The sequence below is a fragment of the Bombus pyrosoma genome, linkage group LG7 (assembly GCF_014825855.1).
Source record: "Bombus pyrosoma isolate SC7728 linkage group LG7, ASM1482585v1, whole genome shotgun sequence".
Classification (NCBI taxonomy): Eukaryota; Metazoa; Arthropoda; class Insecta; order Hymenoptera; family Apidae; genus Bombus; species Bombus pyrosoma.
Window position 1 is genome coordinate 440,004 of NC_057776.1, and position 21,853 is coordinate 461,856.

The 21,853-nt window shown below is 31.4% G+C and overlaps 1 protein-coding gene across 3 annotated transcripts in view; it reads right to left on the reverse strand.

Annotated features, from left to right (window-relative positions):
- LOC122568873 (protein cycle) overlaps window positions 1–21,853 on the reverse strand; it is a 120,801-nt gene that overhangs the window by 89,681 nt on the left and 9,267 nt on the right. For all 3 annotated transcript variants that reach the window (XM_043729124.1, XM_043729121.1, XM_043729125.1), the window contains exon 2: window positions 10,172–10,231. In XM_043729124.1, coding sequence (XP_043585059.1) covers window positions 10,172–10,231 — 60 coding nt within the window. The remainder of the gene's footprint in view (window positions 1–10,171; window positions 10,232–21,853) is intronic.

A 21,853-nucleotide genomic window follows, 5' to 3' on the forward strand; every position in this document is an offset into this window, starting at 1 on the left:
TTATCAATTTTCATCTTAATACTTTTAAAATTAAAACAATTATTTTCAAAAGCTACCTTTTGCGTCTATAATAATAGGCAATAACGTCGATGCGTAATATATTTTGAATTCACATTCAAAATTAAAGACGCACAATTTTTGTCTACGTAACTTATAATCTGTGTGAATTAGTGCTGTAAAGTTACAAACAATTATTGAGGATTAATTCTAATATTATATAAAAAATGAGTTTATAGATCTTGACACCAAATTAAGCTACGAATTTAATACTTTTCTCATATTTATCTTCTATTCGATAGATGTTTTAAAAAGCTCTTATATCTGATTTTATCACTTTATGTTTATCTAAATCTACGTTTAATAAAATATTGCGCACGTATAACTACTTTCAATGTAGCAACGTAACGAGGAAACTCGATGTTCGGAAGAAGGGCGTTCAAAATCATATTCTTCGAAGCTTTATCACTTTTTACTAGGAGCAAAGATTCATCTTTTTTATCATTTTAGTGTATGTTAAAAACGAGGTTTATGTATTATCGAATTTACAGGCGTCTCGTAAATATCGCGATTTTAGAAACGAAAGAAAGTTTCGACTTCGTATATTTCGAAACATTGGCTCGCGAAATTATTTGAACACTTACTATAGACAATTTTTAGTTTCATATTGTACGTGTTATATAAAATATTTAAAAGTATCATTAGCATTGTAATAGGACACAACTGTTACGATCATATTAGTAAAATTTGAAATCGACCTAAAAATGTATATATGTAGAAATTGCTGAAATATGTTGCAAACAAATATATATTTAGTAAAATATTAGTATACAGCATGAATATCTATGTTAAGCATATACCGAGTGTTAAACATGGTCCCACTGAGTATTGACGTTTATTAATACAACGGACAACTGGTCTCTATGAAATATATATTTGTACTAAACACCTCGTCATTTCTCTATATTTCTCAAATTTGTTTTAAACTACCAATATAATCATGAAAGTCTTATAACAGACCTAATGAAATTTTCAAATGCTTCGAACGTACACATAATATATTCGTAAAATGTGTCTATGAGTATTCGAATACTTTCGTGGCTCGTGCATATCTTTATAGAAGATTGTTCGCGAGGTTTAAAGAACGAGATTGAGCGATACTGAAACCGTGGAATATATTTAAAATAATAAATTAGTGTACAACCGTATACGTGAGTCGTTAGTACAAAATATAAACCGCCAAATAAAATCGCGGAATAAATAGTCGTTAATGTTCGTCGCGTTTAATAATTAAATAATAATTAAAATAATTAAATAATGTCATAATTAAAAACAATTATTAAAATTTCGCTAGCTCAATCACGTCGGGGTCACCAATGTAGAGGATTGTTCGTCGCGTAGCTCGATAAATACTCGTAAGATACTCGGAGATACTTTGGATACTCGGTGTGATACACTGTGTTATACACTGTGTCGCGTCCGTTTATTTATACTGGTCGGGGGGAAGTCGGAAAATTTGAATTCGTTTTCATTCGACGGTTGCATGTAGCGGCGACATTGTTTTGGCCGGAGTTTGTTTATCGTTACATTTCTGCGTCAAAGCTGAATCAATGTCCTGTGGCAAAACAACAGCTTGAGTCGCTCTCGACTCGTGTCCTTCGACTCCTGTGCCTCTACATCTTTAAGTCTAACAAATCGTTGCTTTCCAAATGATATTATTTCAAAGTAACAAATAGGACGAAAATTCGAAAATCAATAAAAATGACTTATGGTTTCCTCTATAATTTTAGTACAAATTGTCTGGATTTAAGATGCGGCTCATTAAAAGTGTTAATGATGTTTTTGCACACTAAGAGGTATATGTACATTAGGAAGTATTTCCGTAATGGAATATTACGTCAATTATTTTCATCTGTCTGTTTTCCTATTGGGTAATACAGTGCGAAACCGCGACAATAGCTTGCATCTTAACGATACTGTCATTCGAATGGCTTGAGAACTGTGTATTCTGCGAAATACTGAGGAATGGCATCGATATCTTGTAATTTCACGTCTTATCATTGATATGACACTAATTGACTCGAATGGAAGATTAACAGAACATACTTTCTTTCTTTGTCTTGTCAAAGTTAGTGAACTTGCTTGGACTTAAACTGTTTGAAAAAAATTTTTAAATTGAATAAAAAAGATAAGAGGAAAGTAGTCGTGTAGAGTACCGAACGAAAGTATTTAAATACTTGTATGTTATGTACGTTATGTCTACAAACCATATTGAAATTTTATTGGCATTGCAACGAGACACGATTGCCATGATACTATTAATCTTTGATATGAATTTAAAAATGTAGATGTGTGTTACAAAACATTTATTGCAGACATATGTACATCACACAGGTCACCGAATTATTTGCACTTGAATTATTATATATTTATTCGTTATATTTAATGGGATTTGTTGAAGTGATCAACACTTTTAAGAAAACTCTACATCTGGTCTTTTTAGTTTTCTCAAGCACTGAAGCTATCGACAGCGTATAGACAAAAGACTGGGACGAAGGCAGACCATAAACAGTAGACAAGCGACGTTGGCTACGGGGGTTTTCAGTTACAGGGTAACACTGCTAGCGTGCGGATCTGGACCAGTTCATATTATTTATAAAATATATTCTCAAATTATCAATTACAATTTATCCACGCGTTTCCCTCTCTTTTTACATCTAAAAACCTCAACAGGATTGTTATTAAACTGTGCTTAAAATTACTTTTATATAGATACATTCTTGGAATTGTTTGAAATTTGTCCATTATAATCATGGTAATCGTATCTCATTACTGATCATTGCTAATGAAAGCTCAAAAATTTCGTGTATCACACATAGTATGTTTATAAAAATTTTCGTAGAAATTTATTTGAAAATATTTACAAAATGTTAGTAATAATTATAAACAGAGATAATAAACAGAGATAATAAAGATATAATTATAATCAGAGATGATAAACAGATATGATAAAGTTCAATTAATCAATTAATATCAATAAATGCGAAACTAGAAACTAGATATGATAAAGTTCAATTAATCAATTAATGTCAATAAATGCGAAACTAGAAATATCTCAAGTCACGTAAATTAATAGATTCATAGGAACAAAGTGTTCAAAATTACTAGAAATCCAGTGATTTGACTAATAAACATAGGTATAGAAACTTGTAAAGATATTTAAACAAGAAAATGACAATTTCCTGCTAGTAACGATAGTTTTAACTGATTGAAATTTGAATTGCCCGAATTCCAATAAGTTGACTAATTTGAACGAAATTTAATCGATCACTCTGCGATTCCCAAATTTGTCGTGTCTTAAACTCGCTTTCATTTCAATGCAGGTAAAGATTTTTATATTGTAAGAAAATTTGTAGCATAAAATAGAAGTGAGAAATCTGGCATAATTTCCTCAAATTTGAGAAATTTTCTAAGAACAACAAAGTATGCCTAGGTCGTAAATCTCTCCAAGAAGATGAAAGATTAATATTTCGTTTGCTACGTTTATGCAACCACCTTCATTTATCTGACATAAATTAGCAACAATGTGTTTCGATCAATTTTACATGACATTTTTAGTCATGATATACGTAATACGAGTGAAAGAAAAAGAAAGTAGTTAGAGAAATGATATACTCACGATTCTGTTGTCCCGAAATTCGAATAAAATCGAATGTGCGAAGAATCAGGGTCCCAACCCTACGAATTTCTTCCCCTTAAAGGTATAAGGGGTCACTGGAAAATTTCCAATAAGGTAACGCGAGGGTTACTTCTATTCGAGAGAAGCGCCGGGTAATCCAGTATTGAAATCAAATGAGTGTAAAAATGCTATAATTAATTCAATCAAACAGAGGAAATTTAGAATAGTTAAAAAATTTTGTAAAATATATTTAATAAGCAAGTGAACAAAATATAAAAAGGAAAAGGATAAATATTATGGAGAATGAAGATTAATTTAAAGAGATATTTAAGAAAATATTCTGTTAATTTCCTAGTTTCCAAAACTAAATGTTGAGATTGCACTTAAAATGAAATATACTTAAAAATATGTTATGTAAAAATAACAATGTGAGCCTCTGTTACATTAAAGAAGAAATTCAAAAACATTGTATTAAAGAATATGATTGAAAACCATAGTAGTCTAAGATTTTGAGAATTTAGTTATATATTTCAATTTTTGAAAGTATCATCCCTTTAGTCTGATGGCTAATCGAGTCATAATTTTACTTCCTACCGACATACATTTTCACGTTTTGAAACAATATATTGATATATAAAATATGAAATAGTGAAGGTACAATATTACATGAAAAATGGCATTGACTTAGCTTACATTACAGCCAGCTAATTGAAAGTAAAACTAAAATTGAATGAGGAAATAAACAGAATAATCATATTAAATATATAAACAGAATATTCGTATTAAATCTATTATATAAATTTATATATCATATTAATCTTTTAAATATTAATATTATGAATTAACCAAATAATATAGTTCATAATTTTATGAAAATATACTGCATGTATCTCAATAATTTTGTAACATTTTCTCGTCAAGGTCACTAACTCATTCGATATTTGTAACAAGTGTACTACTTACATCGTTTGTTATGACTTTTGTATGACAGTTTGTCTGGTATTATCACCTTTAAAATGTGCATTTTAAGGAATTTCTTGCCAATATCTATCACAGGAAGCCAACAAAATGTGAATTGTTCAGGCCAGACGCTAATACCAGTATACCCACACTGCGTGTGTGTACAGGATTCAATATGAGAGTAAAAGAAACCATTATTCATCGAGCATATCAATCGAGTGAATAAATACGCATGAATTTCACGGAAAAGTAACGCAACAGCGAAGTCATAATAAATATCGACAATATCCAAAAAGATATCTAATATTTTTCATTCCTGTGTTTTAGGTTATGTTCACATTATCAATGAAAAATTTAATTCTTTCTCTGTGTATGCATACGTATGCGTGCACAAAATACTATTTGCTCGATTTAAAAATGCAGCCACATGCAACTCATCGTAGAAGTCCTTACACAATGAAGAAGATGCCGAATGACGTTTGCGGACTTCTTGTACAGGCTCTTCGTAAACAGGAACAACTCGAAAGATACTACCACGGGAGGGAGCGTGGATGTTTTATGAAAAAAGTTTCTCTTATTATTTTGTAAGAATCGTGGTATTGTCGATATTCAATCGGGTCACGGCAAATATGTATACTATAAAATCACTCGTTGTTATATTACAGAGTTTGTAGTCATAAATGATTAAAGTAAATTATATTAACACAACGTTAGGAATGTAAATTAATCTTCAGAGGAATTAGGTGTTTCTTCGTTGACTTGAAAGTTTCTACAATATGTATATGATCAAAAATTACCATTCGCACTGTTACTATTGATATTATTTATTTGTAACATAGAACTTGAGTAAGTCAATAATTAATTAAACGATAAATATATTCGTTTCCAGTAAAACTAGATTGAAATTCTACTGCCTGATGTCGTTTTTATGGAAACATCAGAAGGAATATGTTCCTGTGATTAATAATTAATAAAAGAATAATTTTTCTCAGTTATAGTTATTCGCTTTAATAAGAGAATTAACGATTCTAATAACGATGAATTGCTTGTTGACAAAACAGTACATAGCACGATGATAAAACAAAATAGAATAGTAAGAAGGATACAAAATAATGTTAGAAACATATAGATCGGTAGTTATGTAACTTTTAAATCATATGGCATTATACGGAAATAAAAATAGTTCCCTTCAAAATTGATTATTTCGCACACTAATAGTTAACGATACGATTACTACACGACCAAATAACATTACCTAAGAACGTTTTAATGCATATGGAATAAATATAAAATATGCAATTTATATTAGAATTTCAATATTTAAATACAACGACTCACGAATGTATTCACATACTTGTAGATATCTCTTATGAATATATTATTGTGTTATACGAAACATATTGAAACATTAGCACTGACATGAGATTATATTGGTAAAGTTTGAAACAAATCTGGAAACGTACGTAGGTACTACAAGTACATATTTCGTACAGATCACGAAAGTATTTAAACAGTCAATTACTTATTATATGGTATTAATAAAGCTCAATATTCAGTGAGATCATATTTAACACTTAGTACGTGCTTACAATGGTTATTCATGCTTCGATATACGTTTATTCTAAATACAATTTTTACATACATTTTTAGATTCATTTCAGGTTTCGTGAATATAATTATGATAATCGTAAGTTCAATTCATGTTATTGAAATTTTAGAAAGTTTCGCGTACAATGCACATGTGGCATTTATCAAAATTCGCTATGTTATGTGTTCAAACATTTTCGTGCGCCAGTAGCAGTATAAATATGAGTATGATACGTCATGAACTCCTGAAAAAAGATTATAACAAATAATAAATATTAGTTAACGAATATTTTTTATTGTAACGTTTAGTACATATATGAATTTTCAGCTTGGTTTCAAATTTTCTTAATATAATTACGATAAAATCGTATCTCATTGCAGTACTAATGACATTTCCCAAAGTTTCGTGCAACGCATACAAAATATTTATAAAAATCCTCTCTATAGTAAGTATTCGAACTTTCATGACCCAATGTATTTTAATCAGCAAAGACCGATGTGTAGCATCTACAAAATGATCTCTTGATCCCTTGATCCCTGATCAATGCTAAGATCTTGTGAGAGTTGAGTATATTGTATTAATTAGTGCTAATTACACGAATTAAGCTCGAACGTCAGTCCGTATGTACCGATCTGTTTGTAACGCAACGGTAATTGTCATCGTCCCTATCGTATCAGCTCCCAATTTATGATCGACATCGACGTTTGAAGTGACCACAGAGACCTTCCTCGACCCCTTCTCTAAATCGGCCCTACATACTCATTAGCGTGATTTTTCAGTAACTGGAGATCATCCTCGATTAATTTACGCTGATTTCGCACGCTGTTGCCTTTCTGTTTCTCTCTTCCTCTCGCTCTCTATCTCTCTCTCTCTCTCTCTCTCTCTCTCTCTCGTGCATCATGCTTATCCAATTATTCGCCGAGAAACAATGTGTTTGAAACAACGATCTTTAACCTTTGTTAACGGGCCTCATCGGCTTACCGGCGGCCGTAAATTTTCGAACTGAAATATTTCGCTCGGGAATAATCCTCAAATGTGACAAACGCGCGGATCGGGCGCCGCGCTGGTTAGTTTATAGTTTACAGGGAAAAATTGCAGCAAGTGCGATCTCTCGTTGAAGAATTTGTCGCGTTTTCAAATTTTTAAGATTGTTTTTTACCACAGAGATTTTATTTCGTGACAATAGAAAGATTCTCTTTCTGGACCGTCTTGCGTCATAGTTTGCCTATCATTAATATTCTTACAATTTTTAATGGATAATTTATAATTTATAAAATTGGCGTGCAAAATTTCATTTTATATTACAAAACCTGTTAACGTGTCATGCAACAATTTTTACTAACGACAGTAATTTGTAAAATTTGATAAGAATCTTAATTCAATTATGCCCTAGAGTTTTAAAATGGTGTGTGATATATTCGTATGTAATATGTAAATAATTGATTGATGATTGATATCGAAGATTATGAGTTTCGCATATGTACACATGCACAGAGTAAGTCATTCTGAAAATCATTGATCCCGAACGATTCATATCTTTTTATAATACAAAATTCAAAATTCTTAGCAATAAGAATGCTCGTTAACTGACTTTCATCGTTCCAGCATACGTTATCATTGATTAGATTTTGTATTGTAAAACTCAGTTGTTCAAATTGGAGATATGAATAGGTACTGTGACTCGCTGTATACATATATGTATTTATTATATATTTTATATATTATACAGTGTGGTTGGTAACTGGTGGTACAAGCGGAAAGGGGGTGATTCTACGCGAAAAAAGAAGTCGAAAATATAGAATAAAAATTTTTCATTTGAGGCTTTGTTTTCGAGAAAATCGACTTTGAATTTTCGCTCGGTGCGCATGCACTTTATCACGTCTCGTTATAACGGATCTCACTGTAGATCGTTGTCTCGATGGATATTATCGCAGTTTAAGTTTGTTTTTGCCGTAGCGGAAGATTAGGAATACATAATGAAATAATATGAAGTAATCATAAAGTTTATTATTACAAAAATTGCTGAAAATGTTGCCCATTCTGCCGAACACATAGTTCTGCTCTTCTAATTAAATTTCTATGAACACTTTCTAACGTATTCGATTGTTTCAAAGTATGAAAGGCTACAATAATCTTTTCTTTCAATTGCTCGCAACTTGCGATTTTTTCAGAATAGACAATTGATTTAATGTGACTCCATAAATAAAAGTCGATTATAAATAAATTCAAAGATAAATTCAAAGTCGATTTTCTCGAAAACGAAAAATTTTTATTTTATATTTTCGACTTCTTTTTTCGCGTAGGATCACTCCTTTTCGGCTTCTACCACCAGTTACCAATCACCCTGTATATTTACTATATATTCCTAATCTTGAAACCTTAAATGGTACTATTGTAAGCCATAGGCATAGCTACCCATTGCAAGCTAGATTATTTAATTTTGAGGCATGTAACTATATTTTGTTCTATATTGTAAATGACATTAAAAATTCCGTTATATTGCCAACAAGTATTACCAAGTTAGCAATTGATCGTGTTCTCATAGTGATTAATCTGCTATTCCTTTTTATCCTACGGGTATAGTAATTTTATAATAAATACGCGGACATTTCAAATTATTTTTTCAAAGTTTTACGATACCTAAATTAACCTAAATTTTCTACATGTTGATATACGATTATTTCCATTTTCTATAATTAACTTACTATTAAAGATTATGCCAGTCGAGTTTCATCTATCAAACTATTTTACATACTGAAATTAATGATCTCTACTCGGATAGAATCTATTAGATTCATTCGCTCAGTATTCTTTAGTTACTAGCAGCACATCAAGGTATCAATTATTTTCTCCGATTCCTGAGTGACCAGAGATTCCGGAAATCAGTTCTTTCCGTTGATTGGTAAGATAACACTGGTCAATCTTGTGTAACTCAATATTTTTCCGGAAAAAGCTGCAGCCTGTGAAAACATATTCTTTCGTCCCTTGATTATGCTCATATAACGAATAAGTACTGAGCTGTAACCACCTACTATAATTCCAAACTCTTGACACATCTATCCTTTTACTACTTTCTTAATTTTTATTCTAATAATTTGTCTCTCATTATATTTACAAATTCTTTCCTGTATTAATACAGTCAATCTTGACGGTGCATTTATATCACGCAACGGAAAGTCAGTAAGTGCTTTACTACATTAATATGTGTATATAATGCATATAATTATTTCGACGTATTTTTGTGTAAAATCAATCGTATACACATATACAAACAATCGCACATGAGTAATATAATATGACAAAATTTAAAATTTAAATTTATTTATTAATTATTATTATTATTTCATATTTATTTTAAAAAGCCTGTAATAAGTTATGACTAATATTCTAACTTAATCCATTCGGAAGTATTTCAATAATCAAATAAGTAATAAAACGGAGTGTAATAAATTGACATTTACGACGCTATGACAAATCAACCTATTAAGGATATTTTGAAAACTATATAAGTAATAAAAGAAGGAAAATCGAACAATTAAGAGATCAATCGGAGAATTAATAATAATAGTAAATATCGCACAAGTTAAGTGCTAAACAATGTTGATATATGTACCAGACTTATTTCTGGTAATGTGATAGTTCTCCCTCTCTATATATAAATAAATATATATATATCTTTAGAACTATATATCATATATATATATTTATATATATATAGAAATATATCATATATTATATATATTTATATTATATATATAGAAGTATATTTTATATTATATATATTTATATTATATATTATATATATATAGAAATAGAAAACTATATATCATATATATATATATATATAATATTTCTTTTAATTGACGAAATTGGTAATTTGTTAAAATACATATTAAAACTCAATATATCTGTATATTAGCTAAAATTATGGAGAAAAGTAAGCATACCCTCAAATCTACTTCGAGCAGTTCCACTTGGCCCTTCATTTGGCTGCATGGCCCAATTATCTGCAAACGAAATGTTTGATTATGCCACGATTTACAAAATATTTTAAGAGCGTACATAAACAAATCTCGAAACTTCTCCTAAATTTTGTAACAATAATTTTTTCAAAGAACATTATCAAGACGTAATCGTATTTCATAGTCAGTTTACTTGTTAAAGAATTGCTAATCGATTTATTACGTGTGAAAAGAAGGATGCGTATACGTTTGATTATAAGAGAAGCTTGTCAGTATTATTTCAAACCTCCTATCGAATTTGTCGATGTATAGAAAATTTGAGACTCGTCCCAGAAACGTGAACGTTAAATGAATTTCGCAAAAGAAGCCTAATATTACGTCCAGTATACACGATGTGGCGTTGGAACACGAAATATGTGTTAGACAGCAATTAAATTGCAAGGAATCGCACATCGTTCCATGAGAATGGCTCGTATTACGTATGTTTCTCAGCTTATAAATAATCTGATTTGAGTAGACTCGTGGTACTTTAAAAGACTACACTGTCGTTAAATAAAATACACGATGCAAACAAAATACAATTCTTAAATGAAATTATTTAATAGATATAATATCTATCGCAAATAAAATTGTTGTCTGATTGGCATCGCAATAATTATTCGTGTGCTATATAAAAAAATAATAAGACTTTCATTTTCATTTTTTACTGATCTATGAAGGATCAATATCGTATTAATGCAAAATTTTAATTGCAATTTTTTGCCACTAAGTTTACATTTTGTTTTCTAACATTATCGTTATGAAAGAGAAAATTCGAAGGACTTGCTGAATGTTCTTTTCACCATCGTTCCTCCCTTCACATATACACTATAATTTTCTAAATTCTGGAAAAATGTTTAACACTATGACGAACTTCATTTTTTAGATTGTTGAAGTCCTTTTTCAGTGTCCCTGATTTATCGCTTCATTTAATATCTTTCGATTAATTATAAAGCGTTGTTTTACTATTTAATCATTAGTAGATTGATAAAAAAATATTTTATATGCATAGTTTGAATTGGCAATTACTAATAAAGAAAATGAAATTAATATTTACGAAGCGCCGACATCCATAACATTGGCGAAAGGATCGTAAGTCAAATTAGAGGATCACCTTCCTTCAGGCCATTGTACGTTTTTATAATTGGCTCGATAACTTGTTAATTAAGCTGCGAATTGTTTGCTCAGACGTAAACGAAACACGACGAACGATTCTCACCTTTAAACGCGCAGGACGTCAAATTAAGGAACACCCGCGAGGTGACCAATCAATAAGGAAATAAATTACCAACTTCTTCAACAACCATAAATATTAAAAAGGAACACGATCAAATCGTACGCGAACAATGTAGCTTACAAAAGTATTCTGGGACTTGTAAATATTTTGTATAAATGTAGATATTATACATGTGTATAAAATGTATTGAAATTTCATTAAAATTGTAATGAGACAAACTACTATGATTACTCGAATCCGTTGGCAACAATCACACGCCTCGTCAATAAAAACAAGGTGTTAAGGAAAGAATCCAGGACTTTAGGGGATTATTGTATTGATTAAGAGGAGCAAAAGATGTCCAATTAACCTACCTTAAATCATCTACGAACATTCGATGCCGTAAAGCTTGTTTCTTGAACGAGTTTCTTCGTTGAACGTAAACAAAAAGATTAATTCAAAAGTACGTTAGCTCAAAGTTGTCAACACAAACCTATGATACGTAGATATGAGTTTTGCGTTGCAATAGAAGAAAAACATGTCGAACATTTACTATAAGAAAGGAGGTTTTTGAAGCAATCTCTAGTCATGTTAGTAACAATTTTGTGCTAACAACCTTAAGCTTCTTAAGTACTTCTGAGTCCAATCTCTTTGTTTACGTTCAACGAAGCAACTCACTCACGACAAAATCGAAAGTTCGTAAATGATAATAATCGATTTTACGTGCAAAGGATTGATCGTAAGGCCTACGTTGATTCGACATTTGTTTGCTCTTCTTGGTGAATACTACGAATTTTAAAATTCTTAGATTCTTCTTTCTAATACCTTTATAAACAACGAATAGAAAGCCACCCAAATAATCTAGCACTTGATTTATATAGTACATCTATCTTGAAAAGACTACGTAAAAACAATTCGAATGATTCAATTATCATTAATCGTTAAATAGTTTCACTTATCCAACAGTTACTTATATCTGCTCGTGAACGGGATATTTGAAGGTACGAACCAATGGAAAAGTACCTATATGCTGTTATTTATAATACGCCAAACCAATTTGCGGAATGTTTTTTGCAAACGAAACGTAAATTTTAATTAGGATGATAAGAGAAAGAAAAAGCTATTATGATTACGTTGATAAAGTTTGAAAGAAATACGAAAATATACATAGAAATTAAAAGATATTTAGTGTAAGTATACGTATATTACGCAGCGGAACCATTTATATCTCTAAGATGGCTATTCTAATCCTGCTGCATTCTGATTTCATTAAATATATATTAGTGTTTGCAATAAATATCTTGTAACTTCTAAATACATTATCAGTTTGCTTTCAAATTTTGTCAGTATAACCATAATAGTTCTATTTCATTACAGTGTTAGTCGAATTGTCAAATGTTCTATATAATACGCACAATGTATATGTCGGAGATGAAAGGACACCGGAGCCTTTCCTTTGTAATTTTGGGAAAATCCCCTAATACTTTAGCCTAGATTCTATCATAGCCGTAATTAAGCAATTATTGTCATTCAATCCGATTGCATTTGTTCGAGATTCGTGGTAGTGGGATTGGGCTCGGAGTGACACGACTGGTCGCCGAACGTAGCCACGGTCACGGGATGACGGAGGTGTGCAGTGGTTGTACGGTTCTCCCTAGAAACGTGGTTGTGGCGGCATACAGCCTCGAGAACGGGCCTAGCCACGTGTGATTTTGCCTCGGAGGTGTCAATATAATGGGACACACGTTGTATTAATAATCAAACTCCAGGCAGAAACTGCCTAGCAACGGCGATTGGAACTTTCTCGATGCTTCCAACCAGTATATAACAAACAAACGCGATCGTAAAGAGAGGAAAATTTTCATCGGTCTATTATTTGTGCGGTCGCTTTGGAAAGTTATACATCGAGCAGTATATACCGAGCGTCCCAGCAAACGTATTTCGTGCTTCAAAGTATTCTACGTTTAGTAGAGAGTTATCCCGTTGACCGTGGATTCGTTATCGAACCCAAGAACATTGTCAATAGCATCTCGCGTGTCTAAACACCACGGTTATTCGTGAAACTTTGTAAAAAGTCATATTTATACCTGTAAATATAATCTCTGTTGTACAAAACGATAGCTAATTCAAATGAAGAATTGTTACGCGCCCTCAATTCTAACGATAACCCGACATATATATATATATATATATATATGTACATAGAAGATTTTGACAGCAAGTATTCAAATACTTTCGCAAGTTATTATAAATAACATACAACAGATTATTTAACATTACTAGCATGTCTGCATATTACATTGAAATTATTACTTAAGGCTATAAATAACTTCAAATCTGTTCGTTCATACGTGAAAGAAACTATCGATTACCGTACTTTTGACGATACTATATATGTTTTCTATAACATGGCCTAATCAAACTTGATCTTAAATGTAGATAACACGAAACGTAAAAAATCCACATTTCTTATTACAATACAGTGAACGAGTTGTGAAATAGTAAATAGAAATAGTAGTTATATATATTTATTGTTACTCTTTGACGAAGGAATTACATAAAAATTTGCAACAATATTACATTTAAAGCTACATGTTCTAAAAACAATACACATCTACTTGTTAAGTAGGTTTTCTAAGTCAAGGTAAAGTAACTCATCTAGCAGTTGAGCGATAATAGATAGTAGATAATAGCGATAATAATAGAGCGATCTACTTGAAAACAAACTATTTAACTTGTTATTAATCGTATACATTGATAACTCAATGGTCGCAGTTTTCTATGAAAATATAACTTCCATTCATTAAAAGAAAAGAAACTTATTTAACTAATGTTAATATACCCAGTTTTAATTATCATAATTTAGTAGCGTGTACATCATCTTATTTCTGCCAGTTATTTTGTTGCTTATTTTATTAGTTGCTATTGTAATGTTCCCATAAAGTTATTCGAATCATTCTTCTCTTATTGATATTTTCTCTTGCTAGATCCAAAGTACACGATATTTCCTTACTCTCGTTATTATATTAATGATTAATGATGTTTAATAATCTACAGCAAGTCACGTTATTTTGCACAAAGCTCAAGGTGGAATTTTAAAATGTTGAAGCTTCGGTGACTCAAGTAACTTTACCTTATTATATGTATATTATTGTTCTATCTATTTTCAGATTGCTTGACTTACTATATTGAAATAACATAAAAATTCCACTTCTCCTTTAGGTAGTTTTTAACAGCCATAACAAAATATCAGGGACGTGAGAGAGACTGTTCTATCAGTCATTATTCCGAAATTATTAATCATGCACTCTTTTCAACTTAAAGGAAGATCCAATATCAATGTTCGATCCGTAATGCAAGTTAACAATAGCGAACGAGTATGCACTAAAAATTGCAAAATGTCACGAGATAAGGTATTCATCATCAGTGGATCTAAGTCATTATCGATAATTAGAAACTTTAAAACAGAAATATACCGAACACCTTGAGAAACCTATCAAGAATAACAGCGAAAGTGAAACTTGGGATAGTGATTAAATTTAATAAACACTTCTTGTTAGGTATAATGTGAAATAAATTACTTAATGATTTCGAAAACGAAATAGAAAACTTCATATAGAATCTTTTTTACGATTTTGCAAAAGCTTTTTACATAGAAGGTGATTATGTAACTTAAAAATATAAGCATAATGAAAATATATGCATAAACGATGTTCATAAGAAAGCTTAAGAAGGTTAATAATGAATTGAAGGAAGTAAATAAAAAGAAAGTGACTTTCTGGAAATGTCGGATCGGCGGATTTGCTCCGTTTTGGAATTCAAGATTTCTGGATATAAAAGGCTTCATGCAATATATTTGTATACACACGTGTATAGCGCAGAAACAAACACGCGCAAGTAACAAAATAATACTGCATGTTCATAGCACACATTTTCGTGCTTTTCCGGAGAATGCTGCTGAATTCCAGTTACATAAGAGTACTGACAACAGTACGTTTAACCACGTGATTATATAAACGTCATCAAGCCTGCGCTTGACAGATTATGTCTTGTCGACGACATCCCCTATCGTCGCATTGGCGAGTCATAAAAACGGCCCTTTCGTTCACTAAACAATGGCGATATAGAACATCGAGACCGGGAAGGAGGATGGGAAAGCAAAACAGGCTTCCGGCGGAAATATTTTGCGCAAGTTATTTCTTGCGCCCGCCTCTTTATCAAACATTTTCTGCCTCATACGTGCGTCCCAAATTAAGCGATACAACGTGTATATCGTAGAATCTCTGTCGGATGGACCAACATAATTTCATAGAAAAAAGTTCGTTTCGTACGAGTTTATTAAGTTCACTGTTGGCACAAAATAACTCTTTTTACAAAAAAATTTTATTAAAAAATGTGATTGCACATTAAATATTATAAGGTATGTGTTTTTTATATTGTTAATCTTTGAAAAATTTTATTTCGATAGAAATTCTTATTATGCATTATGAAAGATTTTGTCAGCGACCTTAAGTTAGTGTAATTTGTTAGAAAAAGAATCAAAAGTGTATGTTTTATTTGAAAAAGTTGTATCAAGAAAAGTAATTACAAAGATTATCAATCATTAAATATAGCTATACGACATAAATATTTACTCTTTTTATATCCCCTTTTTCTATTTCTTTCTTCCTCAGATTCTTCCTTGCCGCAATGTGCTGATAAGTAATTTTTTGTTGACTTTTTTGTTAGTTTATGATTAGAAAGCAGATTATGGACTATGAGAAAACGAAAAAAGCTTGTTAGGTAAAAAAGTGCGAGACTTTTACGAATAGCTGACAAATTCACGAAATCTTGCGGTATTAACGTTAACACCACTATAGTTTAATATTTTCAATATTTCCATATGTTGTGACGTATGTTATATAATTTTGAAAGGCGCTTACGTACGGCCATGTGTGCATACACATGAAAGAACGCATATTTATCTCCAAAATCAAATAAAAAGACAATTTTGATACCGATAATCAGAAGAGGATCATAAGTCAATTTTCCTATTTTTACAAGGAAATATACTAAATTTTAAAGTTGTTTCCCTGTAAAAATAGGAAATTTGGAAAAGATCATAAGTCAATTTTCCTATTTTTACAAGGAAATACACTAAATTTTAAAGTTGTTTCCCTGTAAAAACAGGAAATTTGAAAATCTAGTATATTTCCTTGTAAAAATAGGAAAATTGACTTATGATCTTTTCTCCCTTCCAACCATCATATATTGACTTAGAATTAATATTCTTGAAAATATATTATTATATCATTCCATTATCATTCATTATCATTATATCATATCATTATCATTTGTTCTTATTGAAAAAATAAACATTGATATAATTCGTTAATGTAAATAAGTAAATATAAGGAAGATGATTTGAGTCATCTAATTAATACAAGTATTAAAAATAAACTGTTAGAAAGTCGTTGCGTTACTATGCTGTAATAATTGTAGAAGATTGAATTGACTCAATCTAAATACTCAATTTATTATATTTATGGTAGAATTATATTTGTAGAAACATACAGGAGTGTCAGGTGCCAATGAAGGGTCGTTAGAATCTTTTCATATAATGCACCACTTCGTCCGCTTTTGAACATCTGTATCCTCGAGTTTCCCAACCTATTGTAGTATTCACAAGCTAGCAGTTATAGCGTGCGGATCTTTACATTGTTAGGTCACTGTCGAAAGAGTATTAGGCATTATTCATATGCTTATCACTCATAAACGAAGACAGCACAAAAGTTGTTGTAGTTCTAAGAATTTTCTTAATAAACACTCGGCAGTTAATTTGTAGAAATATTCAATTCTGGCATAGCTTTACAATCTAAATAGTATGATTTATGACAAGAACTTTAAGTAATAATTGTGAATGATTAATAAGAAAATTACTAACGATGTTCAATTTTGCTAGCATACGTGTACGGTTTTAAAGATGCAGGTTTAAGTAATAATTATTAATAATAGATAATAAAATTATCGATGACATATAATATTAAACAAATATATGTATTAGGCATGTATAGTCTTCAAAATATTAAATATCTTATAAAGTAATAATGCTTTGTAAATAAATAATCCCAAAGTTACATTGCAGTGCTTATTGTTTTCTCACATAAAGTTAACTCATTGGCATAGCAATTATTTCACATTCCTATGTAAGAATATATTCCTAGAAACTATAATCCTATATTAAACATACCTGTATGTACTATTTTTCCATTCCCGAGAAAATTCTGGGACAAACTGGAGGCGATAGACGATAAAACATCAAACAAAAAGAGAAACTGAGTCACCCAGCTGCGGTTAAACTACAGCAATTTGGATACTGAAATACGAACTCATTACAAGAAATAGAAAACGACAATTACAACAAACCATAACAGAAAGTATAATGTATAATGTAATAAATGTAACATGTAGGAATGTGTACAGAAATCAGACCAAATCACATTCAGAAATAAGAAATGAATAGAAATAATAATAGTAAAAACCGAGAAACAAATATGGGAACTGGCGAACTTCATAAAGAAAACCGTGAAACCGAGAGCCTCCTGCTTGGATATATAAAGGAACCAAAGAACGCGTATAGAAGATATACATAGTTTATATTATATTATGTATATTAATGAATTAAGATTTAATTTAAAGCTATAAACTAAGGTAGAAACAAAATGTATCAAGCGTACACATACGTAAATATATTGTAATAGGTATAAGGCTCAATACATAAACAAACAAAAATACAAGAAACGTGACTATCTTTCGGCAGCAAGGTACGAGGAGAGAACCCTAGAATCGAAAAAGGAGCTGGTAAAAGAGTGCATAAAGGAAAGAGAGAGAAACTGGGGAATGGCCAGGAAGGGAAAAGAGCAAGAAAGAGAAAGAAGGGACTAGAAGAGATGAAAAATGGAGGGACAAAGAGGAAGCAGGAGAAGAGCAAGAAAGTTGGACAGGAGACCAAATTATAGAAGAAAGAAGGAAGGGGGAAACAGAAGAGGGGAGGAAAAGGATAAGGGAATCCAAATATAACAGATACTACAGAAACATAAGCAAAGATGAGGTATCAAAGTACTTGGAAGGGAGGATGAAGTGGAAGGACAGGAAAATTATAGCCAGATTCAGGTGCGGAAACGAGACCAGAGCGAGGGAACACTGGAAAGAGGAGGGAGAAAAAAGGTGCAGATTATGCGGAAGGGAAGAAGGGGACCTGAGACACGTAATAGAAGAATGCGAAATAGCGGGAGGACCAAAAGACATGGAAAAAACACTGAATGAGACTGGAGAAGGACTAATGGAATTAAAAACAATAATAGAGAAGAGAAGGGCAAGGGCAATACCAGACGGGGAGGAAGGACAAGAAGGTAGCACAGCAAGGAGGCAAAAGACCAAAGGACAATAATGTGTAGTCATAAGTTGCAATAGTTTGTAGACTAATATGCCAAGGAGTGCAATACAATAAATGTAAGAAACGTAAATCGAAAGTTCGTCCAAAGCCGAAAGGCACGGACTAAAAGAAAAAAAAAAAAAAAAAATAATCCCAAAGTTATATTTTGACTAGCACATTAATAATTATTATGATTTACACGTATTCTAATCTGGTCATATCTCAAACATAAATTGCACGATATCGGAAACAAGTTTCACGTGATACTGCAGCAAGCATTTCGACATTTTCAATGAAGGAACAAATTCCTAAACGTAATATCTAGGTAGAACCTAATAAGGTCTTGCATACACGTGCAAACACATAGGCATATGCATACAATGTAATGCAACGTAATCAACAGAATCGATCAAGCTGTTACGTGTACAAGTCATGCGTATTTCTATGATATAATACGGTCAATCTATTTGGCTATTATAAAATCATCGTAACTTCTGTACATGATCACTGCACCGGCTTGTGGTTCACGTTAACACGATTACATAATAAATTCTTTGATTAACTGAAATATATCGCGGTTTCCGATGAGTCTTTCCGATCTTCAAGTACGGATTCTCCGATTTTTCTCATTCACGGAAAGAGGCTTGTTTCTAACAATTATCATAATCATTATAGACTCGATTAATAATTACGTAAACTACGTGTTTCAATTAGTGAAACAATTAGTCTAGGAATATCAGTGATAACCGGTTGGCGAGAATTTACATTTTGTCAGAAAATGGACTCGCGACGTCCATGCAGGAGTGTTCGAAGGATTCACAGCGCTGTTGTTACTCGTGTTAGACTCTACAGGTCGCGCTCACGCTTGTTGAAACAACGATGCAAGAATCTTCAGTAAGAACAACTGTATCGTATTTACGATCCGGCAATGTCAAGGCGACTAACTTATTTCCTTATCAATGCGCCATTACGTAATGAACTCGAAGCACGGTGCACCGATAGTGCGACTCGCTTTCAGTGTCCCCTATGTGCTTGACCTATGACGTAAAACTTGCAGGAATTGGCACATGCAAGGCCGTTTTAAATATTTGCGAAGCTTCCTTCACGGCAATTGGACTTCGTTTATCTTTCGAACCGTTTTACACACGCGACGCAAGAATCGACTTCCGCGAGAACGTACGATCGATCACCATTCCAACGGAATGCATTGTTTTTACGATTGTTTCTTCCTTCTTGTCATTGTATGACTCGCTTTTTCGACGCTGTTGCACAAGTTTACGATATCTTGCGACAAAAAGTTGCAAATCAATGTATACATTTTGTAAACAAGTCATTCATAAAGAACAGCAATTTGAAAATTCCAACCAAATACAGAAGAAAATGACGTTTCCATTTGATTTTGGGATTAAATATGTATGTGTCTTTGTCACACTCTGAACATTGAAAAAAAATAGTAATAAGATTGGTTACGCACATTAATATTAATCGTGCTATATTAATCTAATAATTAAATTAATTTGTTATTATTTATTGCAAGACATTGCAAGAAATTGTTATTTATTACTTGACATTGAATTTATCACCTATTTCCAAGAGCCATACGTGTTTCTATTCTGTTAGATTATATTCTTTTTCAACTATTTTATATTAAAATACTTGTTTTTAGCTAGCGAGGGATACAAAAATCAGAAAATTGACGACAATAGATTCATTATCTTTCTCGCGTGATCTTTATACGAAGGTCACAAAGAAAACACAATAAATACATTTTTTTGTTCATTTTATTTTAATATCGCTTCATGACTAAAAGGAGATATTTTGATATAAAACAGCGAAAAACGAAAAGATCCTGTTGCGTCCAGAGATGTAATTAAGTAAGTTTTGTAGGAACCAAATTTACGCTATGTTGTAACTATAAAACCATCCAAAAATTTTCAATTCTCATACTGATACAACCTACACGATACAACACGACAAAATTTGATTAGAAGCATGTAAAATGGAATAGTTAAACTTATAGAAATTATTGTTAGAATTTTATTTTATGATGTTAATGATCAACGAGTTTACGCTGTTACGTTAGTTCTATAGTTATGCAACGAAAATAAACGAGTTTTCTACCGTCCTTTTATTTCAGTGAATAACATAAAAACTGGAAGTTGTTAGGTTGTTTTATAGTCTTAAGACAAACAACTTTTTAGCATTCCGGCAAGCAATATTTTTATAATTAAAAACTATGCTTATGTCATATTTAAAAAAAATACTTAAAAACATTCAATCATGGACCAATAAAACGATAACATGGAATTAGTTGAACGTAGTGAATTTTGCAACTGCTCTTCTGTAAAAAATGGAACGTGTAATTTAGTATTTTCTTACTGCTTCGAAAATTACCTTACAATACGTAAATGCGAAATATTATGTTCTTCGTTAAAATATTCACGAGTTACGTTGGATTAACATTTGGCAATTATTGACTCGCAGTGTGATATAGAAACGATTTTGTCTACTTGAAAACCAATTGATGCTTCAAAATGTAATCTTATTGAGTTTAAACATAATCACAACTTTTGAAAGTATCATATTCCAAAATGTGTAATTTACATTGCAGTGCTTATTGCTTTCCCACATAAAGTTAACTCATTGGCATAGCAATTTTTTCACATTCCTGTATAAGAATATATTCCTAGAAACTATAATCCTATATTAAACATACCTGTATGTACTATTTTTCCATTTCCGAGAAAATTCTGGGACAAACTGGAGGCGATGGACGATAAAACATCAAACAAAAAGAGAAACTGAGTCACCCAGCTGCGGTTAAACTACAGCAATTTGGATACTGAAATACGAACTCATTACAAGAAATAGAAAACGGCAATTACAACAAACCATAACAGAAAGTATAATGTATAATGTAATAAATGTAACATGTAGGAATGTGTACAGAAATCAGACCAAATCACATTCAGAAATAAGAAATGAATAGAAATAATAA